At 45.6% G+C, this 12640-nt stretch overlaps 1 protein-coding gene across 6 annotated transcripts in view; it reads left to right on the top strand.

The window, feature by feature from the left end:
* CCDC88A (coiled-coil domain containing 88A) overlaps positions 1–12640 on the top strand; it is a 317092-nt gene that overhangs the window by 228885 nt on the left and 75567 nt on the right. For all 6 annotated transcript variants that reach the window (XM_040351671.1, XM_040351670.1, XM_040351668.1 and 3 more), the window contains exons 21-22: positions 1951–2094; positions 11814–12000. In XM_040351671.1, coding sequence (XP_040207605.1) covers positions 1951–2094; positions 11814–12000 — 331 coding nt within the window. The remainder of the gene's footprint in view (positions 1–1950; positions 2095–11813; positions 12001–12640) is intronic.

Genomic DNA, 12640 nt, shown 5'->3' with positions numbered 1-12640 from the left:
AGCATGGCCCAGAAGGGCATGGTACTCACTAATCTTAAGGATGGTAGTGGGAGACCCTTGGACTCTTCCTCTACGGCCAGACCTGCTATCGCAAGGTCCGATCCTCCACCCTGCCTTACGGCATCTAAATTTGACGGCCTGGAAGCTGAATCCCTGATTCTCAGGGGTAGAGGTCTGTCTCAGAAAGTAATCTCTACCCTAATCAGAGCCAGGAAACCAGTCTCTAGGGTGATTTATTACAGGGTCTGGAAGGCCTATGTAGGCTGGTGTGAGTCCAAGCGATGGCTTTCTCGCAAATTTACCATCGATAGAGTATTACGTTTTCTCCAGCTAGGAGTGGATAAAGGATTGGCATTAAGCACAATCAAAGGACAGATTTCTGCTCTGTCAGTGTGGTTTCAGCGGCCGCTGGCCACCCACTCGCTGGTTAAGACCTTCCTTCAAGGGGTCTTACGTATTAAACCTCCAGTTAAATCCCCGCTTTGCCCGTGGGATTTTAAACCTTGTTCTGTCAAGTTTACAGAAACAACCGTTTGAGCCGTTGGCTGAAATTCCTTTGGTTTTACTGACAAGAAAGTTAGTATTTTTGGTCGCCATAGTTTCCGCAAGAAGAGTATCGGAACTGGCGGCCTTATCCTGTAAGGAACCATATCTTATTTTTCATAAGGACAGGGTCGTTCTCCGCCCTCATCCTTCCTTCCTACCGAAGGTTGTATCCAGTTTTCATTTGAACCAGGATTTGGTATTACCATCCTTCTTCCCTAAACCTACTTCCAGAAAGGAAGGGTTGCTGCATACCTTGGATATCGTCAGGGCCATGAAGGCCTATCTTAAAGCTACAAAGAAGATCCGGAAAACAGATGTGCTGTTCATATTACCGGATGGGCCCAAGAAGGGGCAGGCAGCTGCAAAGTCCACCATTTCTAGGTGGATTAAGCAATTAATCACTCAGGCCTACGGCTTGAAAGGGTTGCCTCCTCCAGTATCATTAAAGGCTCATTCTACTAGGGCCATGGGCGCCTCCTGGGCAGCACACCACCAGATCTCTATGGCTCAAGTTTGCAAGGCGGCAACCTGGTCTTCTGTCCACACGTTTACAAAATTCTACCAGTTGGACGTAAGAAGGAAGTCTGATACAGCCTTTGGGCAGGCAGTGCTGCAGGCTGCAGTTTGAGACCCTCGGATTCCGGGGGCTCCTCTTTTTTGAGTTAAATTTAAGATTTAAGATTATTTTTCTCAACTAAGTTGGATTTATTATGATTTGAGTATTTCTCTAAATTAAATCCTTTTGTCTTGGAGATGTTCTCCCTCCCCTCATTGTGAGCATTGCTTTGGGACATCCCATATAGTAATGAATATGCCGCTCTGTGTCCCGTGATGTACGATAAAGAAAAAGGGATTTTTAATACAGCTTACCTGTAAAATCCTTTTCTTGGAGTACATCACGGGACACAGAGCTCCCACCCCTCTTTTTGGGGACCATTTTGGGAGGCATACTGCTTGCTACAAAACTGAGGTACTCCTCCTATGGGAGGGGGTTATATAGGGAGGGGCATTTCCTGTTTGAGATTGCCAGTGTCAACACCTGAAGGTACTCCATATAACCCATATAGTAATGAATATGCCGCTCTGTGTCCCGTGATGTACTCCAAGAAAAGGATTTTACAGGTAAGCTGTATTAAAAATCCCTTTTTTTTGTTTATAGAGCAAAAAATTCAAACCGCAGCGGTGATCAAATACCACCAAAAGAAAGCTCTATTTGTGGGAAAAAAGGATGCAAATTTTGTTTGGGTAGAGCGTCGCACGACCGCGCGATTGTCAGTTAAAGCGACGCAATGCCAAGTTGTAAAAAGTGCTCTGGTCAAGGAAGGGGGTAAAATCTTCCGGGGCTGAAAGGGTATAGAAAGCTTGTGTAAATGTGGATTTTTATTTAATTTTTTATTCTTCTAGATACAACCAGCTGTTGAAACAGAAAGTGCAGTTAGAAGACCTGGAAAAGGCTCTAAAGGAGGAACAGGGGAAAATGGTGCAGGAGAACAAGCAGCGTGATATGTTGGCTTCAGATTATCAGAGACTCACGGAAGAGCATGAGAGGTAAGTGTTACACTAAAGAGACTTAATACTGAATTCTGTTCACCTGGAATATAGCCAGGAGTCAGTCATTGTGGTATATGAAGACTGTGCAGTTCAGCATGGGGTGGAATCGGCACGTTTGAACCCAGTGGACCATTACCTTTCTGTCTTTAGGAAAGATTGCAGCCTGTGTTTATGGTTGGAGGCGATGAGTCCAACACCAACCATCCAAGCTGCAAACATTACAGAACATCCTTGTACATGAAAAATTTGGTATTTAACCATGACCCATGAGGAGTTCTTACTGCAGGGGGTCCCGACTTACGAACACCCGAGTTATGAACTTCTACTTACGAACCGGGCGCTGCGGGGACCCTCTGCCATCTTCCGAGGACCGTCTGCTGTTCTGCGCATGCACGGCCAGACGGAGCCTCGGGAAATATCGGAAATGTCCATAAGGCTGCATTCACACCTAATCACGGCAGTTTGTCCCGCGAATTGCGGCGACAAATTGCGGCATTTTGTACCGTGATTTGCGGCAACAAAACGCTGCGATTTTAACCCCTATTTAACCCCCAGGTCCACATCTCCTATGCCGAACGCCGAAGCCGCCTGAAAAAAAGGGGTACGTGACTTGTTTTGAGCTTCAGGCGTACGGCGTTTCGGCGTGGAGATGTGAACCATCTCCATAGAGGGCAATGTAAAATCACCCCTCCAGCGTATTAGGGGTTGCTGCGGCGTCGCGCTTCAGGCGTAATTACGCCTAGGTGTAAATGGAGTGTAATTGGCCGCGCATGCGCAGAACGGCATTCGACGGAACATCGGAAATGTCCGTAATTGCTGGTCTGTGCATGCACTGCCGACTTACGAACATTTCCGATCTACAAACAGGAAGAAAGTCCCTAACGGGTTCATAACCCGGGGACCCCCTGTATAAGGCGCCATTCACACCTGGGCTTTATATAGCTTGAAGCCTGAAGCTACAAAACGCTGGAGGGGAAAAAAAAAAAAACAATTATTCTCTATGGAGATGTTTCACATCTCCACACCAAAACGCCTGAAGCTCAGACAAGTTCTGGAACTTTTTTTTTTATTAGGCAGATTTGGGTGTTTTTCTGCTTTTTACATTGGTGACCTTTTGACCTGTACAAAATTGCATGACTTTCTGCCTGAAAACACTACGCTCAGGTGTGAATGGGGCCTAAATGATGGATGGACATTGCTTTCTACTATCATCAGGAAAGTAGTTTGGAAGGATAGCGCTGAAATCTTATGATTGTCCTAATGTTATGGTGGTGCGTAAATAGGATATGAATTGCCAGGAAAAGAGCTACAACCCCAAAATCCTATGAAGATCAGCAGGACGAGATCAAGACATCTGTGCCTAGATTATACGTAGTACTAAACATTCAAAGATCCAATAGAAAAGTAAAAAATCCGGCACCAAGACATCTCGACTGTTACTTTTATTTTATCCATCGAAACCTAAAACTGAATCCATTGATGTAAAGATTAACATGTTTCAGCCTCCTACATATTATGACTCATGCCGCGTACACACGATCATTTTTCGGCATGAAAGAAACATTTTTCAGCATGTCCAAAAAACGAAGTTTTTCCAACTTCATCATTAAAAACGACGTTGCCCACACACCATCGTTTAAAAAAAAATGATGAACAAAGCGCGGTGACGTACGACGGCACTCTAAAGGGGAAGTTCTATTCGCCTTTGGGCTGCTTTAGCTGATTCCTTGTTAGTAAAAGACGATTCGCACTTTTTTGTCTTTTACAGCGTGATGAATGTGCTTACTCCATTATGAACGGTAGTTTTACCAGAACGAGCGCTCCCGTTTTAGAACTTGCTTCTGAGCATGCGCGGGTTTAAAACGTTGTTTTAGCCCACACACGATCATTTTTTACAACCCGAAAAACAATTTTTTTTAAAACGACGTTAAAAAATGCAGCATGTTTGAATTTTTTTTTGTCGTTTTTCAGAAACTGAAAAACAATGTGCCCACCCACGATCATTTTAAATGACTTTTAAAAAACAAAGTTTTCTTTCATGCCGAAAAATGGTCGTGTATACGCGGCATAAGACCTATGTAGGAGGCTTAAAGTGATACTAAAGGTTCATGTTTTTTTTAAAATAACAAACATGTCATACTTACCTCCACTGTGCAGTTTGTTTTGCACAGAGTGGCCCTGATCCTTGTCTTCTGGGTTCTGGGGTCTCTCGGCGGCTCTCGCGCCTCCTCCCCGCATTAGATAACCCCCTCTGGGAAGTTACCTTGCGGCCAAATATATCAGCCGAAGTACAGTGGAACCTCGGATTAAGAGCATAATCTGTTCCACGAGAATGCTCCTAATCCAAAGTACTCGCATATCAAAGCGAGTTTCCCCATTGAAGTGAATGAAAAAAATCCGTATTGACTTCAATGGCATGCAATACCGCATGTGGCCAGAGGTGGGGGGCCCTGGAGAGCCTTGGAAATGCACGCAAAGGCTCAAGGACAGCTCGGCAAACCTTGGAAAGGCTTGGGAACCAAGTGTTTTCCGAGTCAGCACCGGCACCCCCCCACCTCAGGTCAAAAGCGGTACTGCACACCGCTGTGGCTTGAATCCTGCCCGTTTTGCAAGACAACGCTCGCAAACCGAGTTAGGATTTTTAAAAATACAGTGCTCGTATTGCGAAACGCTCGTTAACCGCGTTCCACCGTATCTCAAAGTATCTGTTATTTTTTTCTAAATTGATGCTTCACTGAGAATTTTATTTTAGTTACATGAGCTAGTAGTTTAAATGCGTACGTAAATGTAACACTGAATGGATTGAGGTTGGGTATATTGCTGACCAGAAATGTGTTAAGCTTATTATTTCCATACAATTTTTCCTGCTCCATGCAATTAGTAGAAGTAAAATCGTGTCAAGTCAGCTCTGTAGAAATGGCTCTGATCAGCAGGACTGCGGTCAATGCCTCTATCATTTCGTATGCACACTTGGGATTTCACAGCTGGAGATATACCGAACGTTCTCTGTGTGAGAAATAATGAGCGGAGGAAGCCTTATGCTAGTCCTCTTTGAAAGAACAGTACTCTTTTGGGGGGGGGGGGGGGGGGGGGGGTAGTGAATTATTTTAATTAAAAAAAAGAACAATTAAATTCTTCTTGATTGTATCTGATCAGTAAACAAGATATGACATCCCCTATCCTTGTGAACAAGCCAGGAGTGGGGAAACCATCATGGAATGTGGGTTTTTGGGTGGAGCAATGTTGTATGCAGTCATTTTTTCTCACAATCAATAAAGTGGAGACGCTCTACAGTAGCCAGAACCTGGATTGTCCATGTATGATAAGAGGAGCAAGTCTTGAGCGGAGTTATAGGTTCTTGTTTGTGTCTTAACCCCTTTATTATTTTTAATGTTGGTTGAGTGAGTTGTTATTATTATTATACAGCGCCAACAGTTTACGCAGCGCTTTACAATATAAAAAGGAGACAATACAGTTACAATTCAATAAAATACAAGAGGATTTAGAGGGCCCTGCTCCGAAGAGCTTACAATCTAATAGGGTGGGGCAGGTGGTACAAAAGGTTGTAACTGTGGGGAATGAGCTGATGGAAGTGGTAAAAGATTAGTTGGAGACGTGATGGGCTTCCCTAAAGAGGTGAGTTTTCAGGGATCACCTGAAGGTAGCAAGAGTAGGGGATAGCCGGACAGGTTGAGGTAGTGAGTTCCAGAGGATGGGAGAGGCTCTGGAGAAATCCTGGAGATGAGAATGGGAGGAAGAGACGAGAGAGCTTGACATTAGGAGGTCTTGAGACGAGCGGAGAGGACGGTTTGGGATATGTTTGGAGACCAGATTGATGATGTAGCTCGGGGCAGAGTTGTGGATGGCTTTGTAGGTTGTGGTTAGTATTTTGAATTTAATTTGCTGGGTGATCGGGAGCCAGTGCAGGGATTGGAGGAGAGGGTTGGCAGACACTTGAGTGGTTGGTAAGGTGGATAAGTCTGGCAGCAGCAGACTTCTTTGGGTGTTAACATCAATTTGATCTTAAAGCGGAAGTAAAGCCCACTTTGTGGTTTTTTTTACCTACAGGTAAGGCTTTGTTGCTTTGTTGCTGTTCAGTTGTTTTAGTCTTGTCCGACTCTTCGTGACCTCATGGACCATAACACGCCAGGCTTTTCTGTCCTACACTGCCTCCTGGAGCTTGCTTAACTTCATGTTCTTTGTTTCGATGATGCCATCTATCCATCTTGTTTTCTGTCGTCGTCTTCTCCTTTTTCCTTCAATGTTTCCCAGCATCAGAGTCTTTTCCAATTGAGTCCTCTCTTCACATTAGGTGGCCAAATTTTTTGAGTTTCCGCTTCAGGATCTGTCCTTCCAGTAAATATTCTGGGTTGATTTCCTTCAAGATTGACTGACTAGTTTGGCCTTCTTGCCATCCAAGGGGCTTTCAAGAGTCTTCTCCAGCACTGGTGAGGTGGTCTGGTATTCCCATAATAAGGCTTACCTGTAGGTAAAATAAATATCTCCTAAACTAGCACCGTTTAGGAGATATTCACCCTGGATGCAGCCGGTGATGTCACCGGTACATGTGTGCTGAAGGTCCGGCTTACCTTGTGGGACCTTCGGATCTTTGTGCCAGGACCGAGGGCTCCCGCGCAGGCGTGATGTCATCTCGGCTCCAGCCAATCACACAGCCGGAGCGCACCAACTTGGAAGAATGACTGGAGGAAGATCCCAGGCCTCTGAGCATTTACAGTGTGCCGCTGGAAGGCTTTGTTCCAAGGTGAGTATTTAATAATGTGCAAGTATGCAATTGCAACACACATTTTGCAATTACCTTACCGGTGTAAACCAGCTGCGATTTACTACCGCTTTAAAGTGATATTGATTGTTTAAAAAAAATAACAAACATGTTATACTTGGCAGCTTTGTGCAATGGTTTTGCACAGAGCAGCCCAGATCCTCCTCTTCTCAGGTCCCATGCTAGCACTCCTGGTGGGACCCGATCAGGCATGCTCCCGAGCTGCGGCTCTGGGTGTCCATTCACACACAGAGCTGCGGCTTAGCCCTGCCCCATCCGTCTCCTGATTGGCTCACTGGCTGTGATTGGCTTTTGGCAGACCTTGGCCCCCGCTGTCAATTAGGAGTGCGAGCTCCCGGAGAGCTGATGTAGACTACTTAATTTATATCCTGACAATCTCAGGGCTAACCCATCCTGCCGTCTGATTCAAATTAATATGGTGAGACAGTGCAATCTATAGACAAAACAGACCACATCTCACCTTCCAACTTTTCAACCAGCAGAGAGAATGGCTGCCAACTGGGCAGTTGGTTTTATTATCAGCACAAGATCACAAAATGCATTCTCATTGGTCAACCTATACATTTCACACTCACTGATTACTCCCATTCAGTCTCTTATTACACGCCCCCTGTGAGTCTGTCATTGGTCAGTTCATATAGAAGGGTGGTTTCTCCTCAAAAGTTCATTCCAGACTAGCTGCACACACCCTTCTTGTCATGTGGCATAAAGTCCCCTTGTGTCTTTTTTTCAGACTCATTCGCCATTTTACATAGAATTCCTTTGGTGGGGGTGAAGAGAAGGGGGTTTTGGAATGAGGAATTTAGGAGTGAGGGGAATGGAGCTGCTTCTTGATTTTAATAGTTCTCTCTCTGTATGTCCATCCAAGTTGAAATATACTCTAAAACCATATTTGACAAAACTTATCAAGGAAAATAAGCAGTTTTGATCATTCTCATACATACGTATGCATAATGCGTATAAAAACAAATAAACAGTATAACCACTACCCCACCGCGCCATAGCGAAAATACTGCTACAGCGCGGTGGAGTTATTCCGGGACTACGTCCCTGGGACGTCCTCCCAGAATCCTTCACTCGCGCGCTCCCGGAATCATCTGTGAGCGCCGGGTCTAGAAGACCCGGCGCATCACAGATCGCGGTAAATCGCCGCTGATAGCGGCGGTTTACCACGTGATCGCTCCGTCAAATGACGGAGCGATCACTTGTAAACAAACCGGCGTCATGTCATGCCGGTTCCTCCCTCTCCTCTCTGTACCGATCGGTACAGTGTGAGAGGAGAGGGGGGAGAGCGGCAGCAGCAGCAGCTGCTGTGGCTGGATCTGTGACAAATGCAGTCACAGATCCATCCCTCCCTCCCTGTGCAATACTCTGCAATTAACCCCTCATACTCTGCAATACCCCCATACTCTGCATTTAACCCCCCATACTCTGCATTTAACCCCCATACTCTGCATTTAACCCCCCATACTCTGCATTTAACCCCCCATACTCTGCATTTAACCCCCCATACTCTGCAATTAACCCCCCATACTCTGCAATAACCCCCCATACTCTGCAATAACCCCCCCATACTCTGCAATAACCCCCCCATACTCTGCAATAACCCCCCCCATACTCTGCAATACCACCCAATACTCCGCAATACCCCCAATACTCCGCAATACCTGCTAATATGACAGAAACAAGATTTTTTTTTTTTTTTACAGAATTTTCAGTGTTTTTTTCTTTTATAGCGCAAAAAATTAAAATCGCAGAGGTGATCAAATACCACCAAAAGAAAGCTCTATTTGTGGGAAAAAAAGGACAACAATTTCAGATGGGCACAATGTTGTATGAGTATGAGTAATTGTCATTCAAATTGTGAGAGCACCGAAAGCTGAAAATTGGTCTGGTGAGGAAGGGGGTTTAAGTGCCCAGTGGTCAAGAGGTTAAGGAATATAAAAACAATATATAAGAATATAAGAAAAGCAATATTTAAGTGATTCTAATAATAAAAAGAATTGGCCTAATTTGAAAATAGGGATTTTAGAATCATCTCCACCACAGAGCCAAGGCTCTCGTGGACATCGCTGTATCAAGAGGGTGCTCAAGTAAGTATTAGGGGGGCTTGAGGGGCTGCTGCACACAGGTTTTTTACCTTTATTCATAGAATGCATGAAAGTAAAAAACTTTGCGCCTTTACAACTACTTTAAAGTAAAAGGGTTCACAAGGTTCCTTGCTGGCATTCTCTCTCCAGCTTCTTCTGGGTGCCTTGGCTGGTGCAGGATGAAGTCACCCACATGTATGCGTGGGAAATATTCATCACAGCACACTGGCACTGTGCCAGAAATGTAAACGGCATGTGCAGCTTTATTTACAATCTTCAGAGGATGGAGGATTGCAAACAGTATGTGTGTATGATTGCAGAAGAGACATTGCAAAAAAAAGACCTTTTGCAAAAAAAAAAGAGCCCGTCGGTTTTTCTTCTGCTTCTTTTTTTTGCCTTTAGTTTTGCTTTAATGGTTACAAATTGTCAGGGAAAATATCAGAATCCCCCCCCCCCCCCCCACACACACACACACACATACGTTAAGAGAGCTATAAATGCAGATTTGTAATGGGATATATTGAATGATTTCACATCTGAACACCAACATCGACCCCCCCCCCCCCCCCCCACATAATTGAAATTCGGTTTCCAGCTGACCCCTCGCAAGGGACAGGATTCCACTTGTTGCCATGGCAACGCTGTCCACAGGAGTGAGCATGTGACATCATCTTCTATAGTCTCCTTCAGTGGAACATCACACGTTCATATTGAGTTCATCCAATGTGTAATAACACCTGAAAAAATCATTAAGAATCCTTAAATTCAATTTAAAGGAGTGACCTGTGGTCCAATAGCTGTCAAATACTATTATCCTGCATCTAAGAAACAGCTGTGACTTGGAATGCTGTAAATATTAATACATGATTAAAATTTAATTAACTAAATAAAATTTTATATATCTTTCATAGAAAATCTTCTGCACATTCGTATTCTGTTATTTATTCAAACAGATTTTTGTAAAAGACCATGTCAAAAAGGACCATTGTCCTCGACAAGGGAAATCATATTTTTTTTTTACCTTGCTGACTTGCAGAATCCCTGCCAGTATATTCAAAGATACTCGCAGAATCCCTGCCAGGACTTCCAATGGCGCTTGCAAAATCCCTGCCAGGACTTCCAATGGCGCTTGCAAAATCCCTGCCAGGACTGCCAATGGCGCTTGCCAGGGGCGTTGCTAGGTGGCAAAAAGACCAGGGGCTTACCTGACCTACATATGCTGACGGTAGTGACCTACATACTCTAACCTACCTGACCTACATACATTGACGGTAGTGACCTACATACACTGACCTACCTGCACTGACCTACAGTACATACATTGACGCTAGTGACCAAGATACACTAACCTACCTGACCTACATACATTGACCTACCTGCACTGACCTATCAGTACACATACCTGTCAGTACATACACTGACCTACATACATTGACGGTAGTGACCTACATACACTGACCTACATACATTGACGGTAGTGACCTACATACACTGACCTACATACATTGACGGTAGTGACCTACATACACTGACCTACATACATTGATGGTAGTGACCTACATACACTGACCTACCTGCACTGACCTACGTGACATAGACTGACATACACTGACCTACATACTTTGCCGGTAGTGACCTACATACACTGACCTACCTGCACTGACCTACGTGACATACACTGACCTACATACATTGCCGGTAGTGACCTACATACACTGACCTACCTGCACTGACCTACTTGACCTACATACACTCAGTTTCCCAGCAGACACTGTGTTCAGTGTTCCGCCTATCACGATCGTCCTTTCGTCCATGATAGACGAGAGGGCATCCATGATAGGCAGAACACTGAACACAGTGTCTGCTGGGAAACTGTGTGTTCTGCCTATCACGGAACAGGACAAGGAGGAGCGTGGCTTTTTAACAATGCACGGCCGCCGTCTGAATATGCATGTCACAGACTCAGGTACACAGATCGACAAAGTGATTCTGCAATGGGCACGGTGAGGTCAGGCTGCAATGGGCACGGTGAGGTCAGGCTGCAATGGGCACGGTGAGGTCAGGCTGCAATGGGCACGGTGAGGTCAGGCTGCAATGGGCACGGTGAGGTCAGGCTGCAATGGGCACGGTGAGGTCAGGCTGCAATGGGCACGCTGAGGTCAGGCTGCAATGGGCACGGTGAGGTCTGGCTGCAATGGGCACGGTGAGGTCTGGCTGCAATGGGCACGGTGAGGTCTGGCTGCAATGGGCACGGTGAGGTCTGGCTGCAATGGGCACGGTGAGGTCTGGCTGCAATGGACACGGTGAGGTCTGGCTGCAATGGGCACGGTGAGGTCTGGCTGCAATGGGCACGGTGAGGTCTGGCTGCAATGGGCACGGTGAGGTCTGGCTGCAATGGGCACGGTGAGGTCAGGCTGCAATGGGCACGGTGAGGTCTGGCTGCAATGGGCACGGTGAGGTCTGGCTGCAATGGGCACGGTGAGGTCTGGCTGCAATGGGCACGGTGAGGTCTGGCTGCAATGGGCACGGTGAGGTCAGGCTGCAAATGGCACTGTGAGGTAAGGCTGAAATGGGCACAGTGAGGCTGCAAATGGGCATTGTTGACCCTCTTTTCCATTTACAGTAGCTGCTGCATTCTCACCCTAGGCTTATACTCGAGTCAATAAGTTTTCCCATTTTTTTTGTGGTAAAAGTAGGTGCCTCGGCTTATACTCGAGTATTTAAGGTAATACAAATATATTATTGTATATAATAGAACTGGACAACTTTTTATTTCTCCATCCACCATGCCTGCATTTCTTTCTTTTTTTTTCTTCCCTGTTCAGACTTAACCACACATATAGACAACTGTTACGGGAGAATGAAAGCATGCAAAGTGACCATAAAAACCTGAAAAGTTCGCTGAACAATGGAAAATTGGAGCAGACCCGATTAGAAGCAGATTTCTCCCGACTAAAGGAGGAATATCAGAAGTTGGATATCGAATCCACAAAACTAAATAACCAGTGTGAGGTGAGATTTGAGTATCTTTTGATTTCAACAAAAAGGACGGACAACTCGTTGACATTTACCTACATAGTTCTCAACATCTCCCATAGGACGTCCTGATTGATGAGTATACAGATTCATTAACCAACAATATGGATTTGTTTTTGATTGGCTGATGTCTCATTTTTTTAGCAACCATGGCACTACCTGCCTGGAATTTGCATGTTCTCCTTGTGCCAGTGTGGGTTTCCTCCGCATACTCTGGTTTCCTCCCAAACGCCAAAGATATGCTGGTAGGCTCCTGTCAAAATTGGCCCCAGTATTGGATATGTGCAGAATGAAAAAAAATTGTTTTTGTTTCTTTTCGGATCGATTCCTTAACCACTTGCCGACCTCATCATGTACATATACGTCAGCAGAATGTACGTACCTGTACGTGCTCTGCTTGACGTGTGTCGGGGGTCCGATCGGGACCCCCCCCGGTACATGCGGCGGTCGGGTTCCCTCGGGGAGTGATCCGGGACGACGCCGCGGCTATTCGTTTATAGCCGCCCCGTCGCGATCGCTCCCCGGAGCTGAAGAACGGGGAGAGCCGTATGTAAACACGGCTTCCCCGTGCTTCACTGTGGCGGCGCATCGATCGAGTGATCCCTTTTATTAGGGA

The sequence above is a fragment of the Rana temporaria genome, chromosome 4, assembly GCF_905171775.1.
Source record: "Rana temporaria chromosome 4, aRanTem1.1, whole genome shotgun sequence".
In the NCBI taxonomy this organism is placed as follows: Eukaryota; Metazoa; Chordata; class Amphibia; order Anura; family Ranidae; genus Rana; species Rana temporaria.
The sequence above is the reverse complement of the archived record's forward strand: the minus strand, read 5'-3'. Positions and strand labels throughout refer to the sequence as shown.